Source organism: Psammomys obesus, unplaced genomic scaffold (genome assembly GCF_907164565.1).
Source record: "Psammomys obesus unplaced genomic scaffold, mPsaObe1.curated_primary_1811, whole genome shotgun sequence".
NCBI lineage: Eukaryota > Metazoa > Chordata > Mammalia > Rodentia > Muridae > Psammomys > Psammomys obesus.
In genome coordinates this window covers 32,002,086-32,013,406 of record NW_026596046.1, presented here as the reverse complement: position 1 = coordinate 32,013,406, position 11,321 = coordinate 32,002,086, and the positions used below count along the sequence as shown (strand labels likewise).

The window sequence follows — 11,321 nt, the reverse complement described above, 5'->3', positions numbered from 1 at the left end:
ACACACACACACACACACACACACACACACACACACACACACACACAAAATCAATTGGCCTTCTATACTAATGTATACATGTATGCGTATATGCAGTGCCTTTTATTTTTGAGACAGGGTTATCTTATGTAGCCCAGGCTTGCATAAAACTAGAGGCCACCATGTCTAGCTAATGTTTGAAGATTTCAAAAATGGCAGATTTTGTCAAAATCAACATTATTTGACATGTTGACTGAAAGTATGGGCCCTGGATTTTCATTCTTGGTTTGCTAGCCAGCAGTATGATCCTGAACAAACTTGCACCCCTCTCTGTGATCTCTGGACATGTTGTCATTTAAGAGTTCAGAACTAAGCATTCTCCAGGGATCTAATATCCAGAATCTCCTACCCTATCCTATCTATTCCCTTCTGTCTTGGCTGGTTGTTCAGGATAATGAGATTCACCAGCCATGAAGAATTATGTTTATTTTCTGCACACAGAAAAGGGGTGAGGAGGTAGGAAATAAGAAAAGAGCAAAGAACTGGCATATACATTAAATTAAAATGAGGTTTTCTCTTTTATTATACTTTTATACCATTGTTTTAATGTTTAGAATTTCTGTTATTTTGGTCTAACTCTTATGAATAAGGTTAGAATTTCTTTTTAAAAATGTGTATGGGTGTTTGGCCTGCATATTTGCACATGTACAACATGCCTGCCTGGTGCCTGGTGCCTGTGGAGGCCAGAAGAGCGAGTCAGATCCCCTGGAACTGGAATTAGAGATAGTTGTGAGCTATTATGTGGGTGCTGGGAACTGAACCCAGGTCCCCCAGAAGAACAGCCAGAGCTCTTCACTGCTGAACCATCTCTCCAGTCCTAAAGTTAGAATTTTTTGATATTCCTTTCCTATCCCAACAGTGCATTTCTCAAAAGAACATTTGGAAATGAGTTAGGCGTTTTGAAACAAAATACTTTATACAATAATTTTTAAAGTGATAGCCAAACACTGCAACTAAATAATTTTACTGTATCAAAATATCTATTTCTATTAGCGGCCAGATGGGGCTTGATATTAAAGCTAAATTCAGAAACATAATTTAAAATTAAAATTTTTCACATTTGATATTAACTTAGTTAAAAACAACAACTGGTAGATATGATTTGGCACCGATTTATCCATCATTCAATTAATAGTATGTAATCTTGCTAACAAGGAGGCAGAGCCACCAAGAAGAGCCCAGGCCAAGCATGGACTAGAATCCCAGCACTTAAATAGCTCGGCAGCCAATCTGAGGTCAAGACCAGCCTCAGGCACATGTGTCTGAAACCCAAACAAAGATAAGGGTTACAAAGGAAGTTTGGCTGAGTGAACAGAAAAAGCAGGTACTCTGTAATAGAAGCTGAATGAGTAAACAGAACAGAAACTGAGGCATCGCTTTAAACTGTGGGCTGTGGAGTCCAAGAGGAAGAGGAAACATGTTCAGGGAAAGCAGAAGCAGATTTTCGTCAGAAATTCAGGTGGACAGACCACTGGAAACCCAGACATCTTCCAGTGGGCAGTGAGGCCTTGTCCAATGACTTCATGTCTGCAAAGACTCTCATACATGAGAAGAACTAAATTAAAAACAGGGCAGGGCCATCCTAGGTGAGACTGAAGACTGCACAAATGTTAACAGGGCAAAGAAAATGAGGCAAAAATCTCAGGGTTACCCTAACTGGAACAGAGGAACAGGGTCAGAACTCAGCCAAGGGGATGGAGAACCCCCAGACCATGGTATCATGCTGCAGCGGTGTGTGCAGATGCTGAATTGGATGGTGGAGTTCAGAGGTCTGGGACACGATTGTAGAAGCAGAGGTGGGGACCAGCTGATCTTGACACTTAGCAATACCTCTAAATCACTGTTTCCAAATGCTTCCGTTCTACCGAGGGGTTAAAGCACAGCCTCTGTTTTTCATCTGTGAACTTTTAGAAATGGCCATTTAAAAATAGGGTCATCATTTTTTTTTTAAATGGTGGAAACTACAGGAAAAGTATCATTTTTAAAAAATTTGTTCATGTTTATTGGTTAAGTTTTAGCCAATGGGAATCTTTTCTTCCTTTTCTTTCTTTATTATTTATTACAATTTATTCACTTTGTATCCCAGCTGTAGCCCCTCCCTCCCCTCTTCCCAGTTCCATCCACCCTCCCTCTTCTTCCCTTATGTCCCTCCCCTAGCCCACTGACAGGAGAGGACCTCTTCCCCTTCTATCTGACCCTAGCCTATGTGGTCTCATCAGGACTGCCTACATCATCTTCCTCTGTGGCCTGGCAAGGCTGTACCCCCAAGGGAGAGGTGATCAAAGAGCCTGCCACTAAGTTAATGTCAGAGACAGCCCCTCCTCCCCTCAAGGGATGACACTTGCTGAAGAGGTTGTTGAGAAAGGGGAACCATCCTCCATTGCTGGTGGGAATGTGACCTTGTACAACCACTTTGGAAATCAATCTGGCACTTTCTCAATTAGGAATAGTGCTATCTCAAGATCCAGCTATACCACTCTTGGGCATATATCAGAAAGATGCTCAACGACACAATAAGGACATTTACTCAACTATGTTCATAGCAGCTTTGTTCGTAATAATCAGAATCTGGAAAGATGTCCCTAGATGCCCCTCAACCGAGGTATGGATACAGAAATTGTGGTACCTTTACACAATGGCATACTACTCAGCACTTAAAAATAAGGAAATCATGAAATTTGCAGGCAAATGGAAGGAAGTAGAAAAGATCAACCTGAGAAAAGTATCATTTAATAGGACTGTCATTTTACACAAGAAGAACGTCTTATTCACATATACATACACAGAGGGTCTCTAAACAAAGAAGTTCTAAAATCTGGTCACACGCAGTATAAAATCAACTATATTTTCCTCCTCATGCTTTTCATTTTGTTGTTGACTGATAAAAATTTTTCTTAACTTAATACTGGCCTGGAGGTCCGTGTTTTGAGATACCTACCATAGTCAGTATTCTCATACAGTGTTCCAGCCTTAACAGAAAAGCATGGGAAAAGAGTGTTTAGGTCTTGCTCAACTTGTAGCCGTTGACTCTCTCCCTCCAACATTCAAATTGATTCCTATTCTCCCCTTTCAAGTATTGTTTTGCATGTACGATTTGGTTTAAAACTATGCTTGAAGTAATGTTTACTGTTGGAGACTGTGATATCTAGACACTGAATCAGTAACATGGTTGAAATCTAAAATTGAAACTTTGATTCCCAATTTAGACCTTGGAGAAATGACCACATCTGTGGGCTTTGTAGCCTCCAGAATCCCAAGGACAACTATCTATAACTGGATATGTACTCAGACTCAAGATTTTCAGGGATCTAAGAGGACCACCTAATATAAATGCCACTTAGTACAAAGTACAAAAATCTAGTTCTACCTCTAGTACAAAATTAAAGTTAGACGGAGCTTTGGAATCTACTGTAGTAATTTAACAAATCATTGTTGCTTTCCTTCCGTATGGTAATCAGAAGTCATCCATAAATAGCAATAAAAAGAAGGGGTGGGAACAGGGAATCTCCAATCACAGCTGAGAGCTGTCCAAAGCTGAGAGCTTGGGACTGGACTGCTCCTACCTCTCAGTCTGCGGGTTTTGGCAGGTAACACTAGACTTAATCTATGCTGGCTGGCTCGGAGGTGAGGGGGAGTGTCTCTTATAAATAGAACAGGAAGAAGGATCAAGGCTTAGAATGGAGAAAGGGTCACGCTTTTCCCAGTCACCTTTTCCTCCTCTCGAGTCTGGAGTTCTCTGAAGGTCAAGGCTGGGGCCTATTCCAGAAATGCAGAAAGTTCTGTGAAAATTTATGGAGTTTGTGTTCCATTCAAGACCTGTTCTTTGGGCAACTAGACCAAGTTTAAAAAAAAATAAATAAATAAAAGAAGAAGGAGATCTGATACTTCATAACTACTTAGAATAACATTTTTTTTTTTTTTTTTTTTAGGCAAAGGGATCTCAGATCTGGCTGGAAACTGGTCTGGGTGATTGTTTTCCCCACTGTCTCAACGGAAACAAGAGCCGGTGATTTGGCCGGCAGCCTCCGCCCCTGGGCTGGGGCTTAGGTCAGCCTCCGCCCTTTTCTTTGCTCCTTAACAGCTGGGCTGCAGTCTGGGAGATGCCGATTCTCACCTCCCACACTGGCTCTCAGCTTCCAACGAGGGTCCCAAGAGAAGCTGGGAGTCTGAGCTTAGAGAAACAACACCCAAAGGTGGGGGAGGGAACAGGGAAGAAAAGGCCTCTCAGGGACAGGAGAAGGGACACACTTCTCCCCTCCCTACCCTATTCTACTCCCAACTCTCCCTCCTACTTCAGCATGGGGTGGCAGGGGAGGACACGGTTGTCAAAAGGCATCTGTGTGGACAGTAGCTCTCCCACAGCTTTCTCTGCTGTCCAGCAGAAATAGGGGGTCTAGAGAGGAATGAGCTGTTTGAGGACCCCTCAGTGACATTCTTCCACAGGATGCTAAATATTTTCCCAAAGCATTCCTGTGAGTGTTGTCTGACCCCAGATGGAATCCAAGACTTGAAATATTCTGCTGGGGAGTTAGTTGGAAACTCAAGGATTACTAGAAGATTAAATATTTATAAAACATTTTGGGGGGCAGCTTCGTCAATTTATTATTATTATTATTTTTTTTAGTAGAGAAAAGAACAGAGCATCTAGAACTCTGGGAATTTCATCCCGCCAACTAAGGCTAACTACTGCCACAAAATTCTTGCCAAGGAGAAAACGAGAAGTGAAAATCTAATTCCATTGAGAGGATATGGAAGAGACTTTGGCCTTATTTCAAATCTTTACCAGTTACAAAATGAGCTTCAGTGAGCTAAACTCTTTGACCTCAAATACATTCATAGTGGCTTTCTGGCTACTCTGATACAGAACACGTTAGTCTGCTAATTTAGTTGTCAGAGGCCACTGTTAATATACATTAACAATATACAGCACAGCACCTGCAAAATAATCAGCTCTTAGTGATTTACAAACGCCCTTCTGCTCTTCCTTCTGGTTGCCTGTTTTGTGACTTAGAAGCAGCCCTGCCAGACTTGTCTGTGACGAGTTTAGAACATATGAGAAGGAGTTAGCAAACACAGCCCGAGGATACATACAAGCCCTAAAGCTTAGTGCCAGCACCTCTGCTTTCAGGACAGGCCGCTGAGTGCTCTGGAAGCTCCCTGTCCCTCCTTGTGTAACAGGAATAATGTCAGTTGCCCAGATACATATTTAAATCACACTGTTTATCTTGTTCTATGGATACAAAGAATATCATTTTTTGCTTTGTTTTGCTTTGTTTCAAGATAGGATTTTGTGTGTGTGTGTGTGTAGTCTTGGCTGTCTTGGACTTGCTTTGTAGACCAGCAACTGAAAAGTGAAGGAGGGAGGGCGACACAGGAAGGCAGACCTCAGCTTTCAGGATTCAAAGGGTGATGGCTTTCCTAACACTGGCTGGCTCCTCAGCACATGAATAATTCATCAAAGCTTCTTCTGAAAGCTGGTTCTTTTTGTATGTGGTATGTCTGGCTGGGGACAGCTGCCCATGACCAGCCCGCACTGTGAGGACCCAGACATGTCCCCTGGTAAACACAGCTCAGCGTAGTTATCTGCTTCCTTATGTTAAGTTTTGATAGTAATATTGATTCCTAGAGGGAGGGAGGGTTTCAATTTTGTATACACACACAGAACAAAAGTGGGCCCTGCACACATGATACAGACTCTTTTTGGCCTTTGTTCCCTTCTTTCTGGAGCATTAGCCTGGGTTTCCTTTCGGAAGCTCTTGGTTAGGGAGCTGATGTCTTCTCCAACCTATGTGAATATTCAGACTCAGTTTCATTTCTGGTCTAGCTTGATCCCTAAGGTTTTATACTAGATGTTTGGCTGGAATATGTAAGGAATTTCAGGGTAGCAGTAGAAATAAGAATCTGGGGGTGGCAAGAAAGTTGAGGAAAAAAAAAAAAAAAAACAGACACACTCCATCTGCTACAGAAACTCTTCCAGCTGAAAGTAAAAAAACCGAAGTGTTCAATGGATCCAACTGAAACCCTTAAGGGAATAGGGAGGCAGATAAAGAAAAAGGAGTGTCTGCTTGAAGGAGGCTCCCCATGTGGAGGACTATCTACAGGGCTGGGCAGCCATCAGGTGACCCAGACATGGAAAACAGTGTGCACAGTCCTGGGGAACATGCAGATGGCGTGCTGCCGAGACCTGTGGTTTGACTGATGAACCCACAGAGAAGAGAAGTGCTGGAAGGACAGAGGCCTGTTCTGCACTAAGGAGACTGGGACTTGGAGCTAAGTGACACTTGCTCACAGAGTCCTTGAGCAGAGAGCTGAAACTGACATTCTCACTGCAGCTACTGACACACCAACGGAATCCGCTCATGGGACTGAAGACCTAGAAGTCAGATGAAGAGTGTTCTAGCCCCCGGACTAGAACAAGCTGAGGTGGTAAGGAGGAACACCTGAGCCAGCTGTGGAACCCCCATTCAGGGGCGTCAGGAGCGCCTGGAGTCTCTTACTCAGTTCCAAATGGGGGAAAACTGTGTTTAGTTATGACAGATACTCCTATTCCAGGAGTGCAGGGCAAAGAGACAGAACATAATTCAAAATGTGGACTCAACCTTAACTGAAACTCGAATCCTAGCTTTGTCATTTTCTAGCTCTGACCATGGGTTGACATTACTGCTACCTAAAAGGATTACTACTACTTTTTAGTAGGGATTTCTTTAAAGTTTATATTCAGAGCACATATGGTGGCTGTTATTTCTTTTTATGACTGCTAAAGGTTAGGCCGAGGCAGTTCAGGGTATTCCCTTCCTAAGGCAGGTGCTGATCCAGGGTACAGGCCTCAGCAGGCCTGAGCCGTAAGAAAGAGGAGTTTCAGAGTCTGATTCTAGTTTGGCAGCTCATTGTACTGAGCCCAGGTCAGGAGTGGATGGACAGAGAGAATCTTTAAGTGTTGTTAGAGTGGTCACACAACTTCTGTAATTAAAAAAGTCACAGAATGGTTTAGAAATATGAGCTACTAGTAAGTCCTAAAATTAGTGGGAAGATTCATAAGAAGGAAAGATTTTTACATGTCAGTAAGGTTGAGAGTGACAGAAGATACAATGTCCACCTTTGGCTGCTGTATGAGCATGAATGGGTTTTCACACCACTCCCACACAGAAAACATAGATACACACACAAGCTTTCTTTCTTTAAAAGAAGGGGGGCTATCAAAGCTCAAACATAAAGTCAGTATTTCATTCTTTTATCTGTCCTGAAGTGGATATACGGGAACACAAGCCACAAAGGATGACTAAGAAACAAGCAAGCCAACTGTGAGACGGTCCGAAATAGATGGACTAGAACAGAGAGAAATGAACCAGAGGTGTGATCAAAGGGAGGTCTTCCCTAAGGCATGGCTGACAAGTGGCAAGGCACAGTGTGGAAACGAGGAGTGGAAGAAGACGTTGAGAGCTGACAAATGGTGGCAGCGTCAAGGTACCTGCAGTATCATTATCATTAGCATCATCATGTCCCTAGCCTTTCTTGATTCCCCAGTGGAGCATTACTGGAATCAGGAGGTCCATCCATATCAGGCTAGCTCAGTTATACTTTCCTCATTTGCCAATTATTTGTGCCAAAAAAGAAATCTTAACCTGAGCCAGTTTTCCTGACTAGAGGAAGCTGAGGTCTCGGCAGAATCCCCTGGGAGAAAGTCATGCTAGTTCTCATACCTGTGCTCTCCTCAGCCTGATTGAAGCCGCAGATCTGGCAGATGCTCTGGACCCACTTATTCATGTCAGCCTCTGTCTCAGCCACCAGGTAAAAAGTGCGTTCACTGGTCTTGATATCAAACACGAAACTATCCTGCAGCTCTTTCTTGTTGAAGGTCAGGCCCGCATCCACCTGCTCACAGAAGTTCAGATTGATGATCCGCAGGGGTTTCTTGGAGTGCTCGTTCTTGTAGTATTCCAGCACATCTGGGTCGCCACTCATCCTGCCGCTCCGCAGTATAAACCAGCGTTTCTTCCAGGCCTAATCACCAGAGAGGCAGCAGGAAGGAGAAAAGACTATTAGTTATTTTAAAGTCTTTATCAGGTCCTCACATATCATCGATTGAAGATGGGTATGACAGGAGGGTAGGGTCTGGAGAGAAAGGCTCCATAATACACAAGGGACCCAACAGATTGCTCAGTGGATAAAGGTGCTTGCCACGAAGCCTAATGATCTGAGCTCAATCCCTGAAATCCACAAGATATGGAAGTTCTCATCTGATCTCCATGTGTGTATCAAGGCATTTGTGCTCCACCAAATAAATACTGAATTAAATTATAAACATTACTATATAAAAGAAGCCACTGAGCAGAGGAAGGCAAGAAACCTCTGGCCACTGGCTACATGTAACAAAACAACAGCATTCTCTAACAAGAAAAACAAAAACGAAAACTTAAAATTCAAGCTCTCTGAATGAGGGGGAAGGAGAGTGTTATATAAATTTCCTATAAAGGATCCAGAATGTCAAGGCCAGAGGGCCTGGGACCTATGCCAGCTCTCCTGCCCACTTCATTCTCAGGAATGTCTTTCTTTTCTTAACAAACTGTCTCTATTTCAATCACTGTCCTTGTGTCTCTAGGCCAATTCTTTATTTTGGGACACAAGAACCTGGCATTCTCAGCAGGTGCCCCTGGACTCAGGCCCTATTAACACAGGGACTGCAGGACCCTTCAGGCACTCACAAGCCTTTATTTTCCTTTCAGACTCCTCAGCTTAAAAAAAAATGGAGGTTTTAGAACTTGTTAGTATAGGAGTAGTGCTACTATTCCTTTAGACTAGATCCATACTCATAACATGTCAGGCCAGGGAACACTTGCAAAGCCACAAAAATCTCAGTTTGTAGGTGTAACCGACTAAGGCACTGTGAGTTAAAACAACTATGTCACACCAAGTGTAGCAGGAAAATAAATTTCCTAACTTCCTACAGTATGCCTCTCACCAAATCATGGTGTTTTGAAGAATCACTGCTGAGAAATCTTTGTGAAAATTCTCTAAGCATCTACCTTTACGTCTTTTCAGTCTGGTTTACTGACATATGTGTACACAGGACCCATGGTAGTTCCTTGCTCATGCCAAACATTCCACCTATTTTACCGAAAGGATAAATGCCTCATATTATCCCATATTATAGAGTTGAAAACTTGGCTACATATGTTCTTATGCTGCCTTCTATACTGTATCTCTTCAACAAGACTGAGTAAACTCTGAGCAGAACTAATACACAATGGTCAAAAAGACAAACTCCCAATCAATCAAAAAACTAAATACAGTTATGGAGCTTTGGGGAGTCTGCACTCTATGACAGACTGCATGATGTTCAACTAAGTTATTTACTTCTTTGGCTCTTTCCTTATCTATATAATGAGAATTGTAACTACCACTGTTATGATCTACCCTATTTAAGACACAGTTTTCTTTTTATGCAAATGAACTTAGAGTACTATAAGTGTCAAGAATTATTATTACTATTATTATTACTGTTAGTATTATGATTACTTTCACAATTTTTCAACCTCTAGGGAGCTATATTAATTCTGCCAACACTTCATATTCACCTTTTATCCCTGTCCTCAATTTCTTCTCTAACCAGCTCTCTTTACCCCTCCTTATAATCATTTCCTTGCTTCTTTTTTTCATTTCTCTTGCTTACTTGGCAAAACCACAACCTCCAGCTAGGTCTAATGTTCTGCCTGCTCTACTTGTTCTCACTTAGTAGTTATGAAAGGCGGGGGGTGAGGGAGGAAGTAAAATAGCTCATTGCAGACTGGCCTCCCTGGGCTGTCACACAGACCACTCACAATGCTCAACAATCCTATTGACCTAGTCCAGGACTTCCCTGAGCTCTTTGACAACAATCTCTGCTCTTTCCTCTTTAAAGCTCCAAAATTTCACTCCTTTCTCATGCAATCAAAAGAGATCTGATGCCACGGTTATCAATGCACCAGCTTCCACAGTCACATTCTCTGGTGCAAAGAGTACAGGCAGCTCTCCTAATAATTTATATCAGCCGTCTTCCTGAGGCACATACCCTTTCAAACTCCTGGAACATAGTTTCAACAACTGCCCCCATTCCAGAGCAGCTGTTTCTTCCTTGCCTACTAGAATCATTTCCACCATCTCAGAAAAAAGGCAAAGGGTGTCCTAAATCCACATTCATCTCTGACTTTGGTTCAGCCTTTCAACTGTTCTTCAGTTAAGCTTCAGGCAGTTTCTACAGCACTGTGCTTACTTGTTTCCCCACTCCTATATGAAGGCGCCTCTAGCAGGCCGTTCCCCACTGGACCTCTGGCATACCAGACCCAAGGTGAATACTCCAGTGCTGCTAATCCTTGGACCTTATTGTGATCAGGAGCATTTTGCAGTTGTCCATTATTCTACCTTCATTGACACACTCCACCGGGCTTTGGCACCCAGTGTCAAGTTCCCGCTTGGTAATGCTTTTTCATATGCCCGTGCTGCTTTTTTCTTCTCCCTATTCTCTAAGCGCTAGAAAACTCCAATGTGTAGTTCTCAGATGGGCTGTGTCTACACCCACCACTGGCAGCTTCCGAACATCAACCTCTAGCCTAGCCCCATCTGCTGAACCTGAGTCCTATATCCAACTCTTCATCATCAAGCATTTCAAAATTAGTGAAGGGAAGAAATAAAGAAATTAAAGACTTTCTAGAATTCAAGGAAAAGGAAGACACACATACCCAAACTTATGGGGCACAATGAAAGCAGGGCTAAAAGGAAGGCACTTTATTAAGTGCCTTCATAAAGAAGTTGGAGAAATCTCATACTAGCAACTTAACAACATACCTAAAAGCCTAAACAAAAAGAAGCAAACACACCCAAGAGGAGTATACACAGAAAATAACCCAACTCAGGACTGAAATCAATAAATTGGAAACAATGAGAACAATACAAAGAAAAAAACAAAACCAAGAGCTGTTTTTTTTTTTTTGAGAAAATCAACAAGATACACAAACCCTTAGCTAAACTAACTAAAAGGCAAAGAGAAAATATCCAAATTAATGAAATCAGAAATGAAATGGAGCATGTAACAACAGACACTGAGGAAATCCAAAAAAAAAAAAATCATTAGGCCTTACTTCAAAAGACTGTACTCCACCAAAATTGGAAAATCTATACGAAATGGGTGATTTTCTGGATAGATACCACTTACCAAAGTTAAATCAAGATCAGGTAAACAGTTTAATAGACCTATAACCCCTAAGGAAATAGAATCACTCATTAAATGTCTCCCAACCAAAAAAAGC

The 11,321-nt window shown here is 42.2% G+C and overlaps 1 protein-coding gene across 1 annotated transcript in view; it reads right to left on the bottom strand.

The window, feature by feature from the left end:
• Gab2 (GRB2 associated binding protein 2) overlaps nt 1-8,037 on the bottom strand; it is a 60,048-nt gene extending 52,011 nt beyond the window's left edge. The window contains exon 1 of the mRNA XM_055623312.1: nt 7,740-8,037. Within this exon, the coding sequence (XP_055479287.1) occupies nt 7,740-8,001 (262 nt within the window). The 5' untranslated portion in view covers nt 8,002-8,037. The remainder of the gene's footprint in view (nt 1-7,739) is intronic.
• Nucleotides 8,038-11,321: the final 3,284 nt, after the last annotated feature.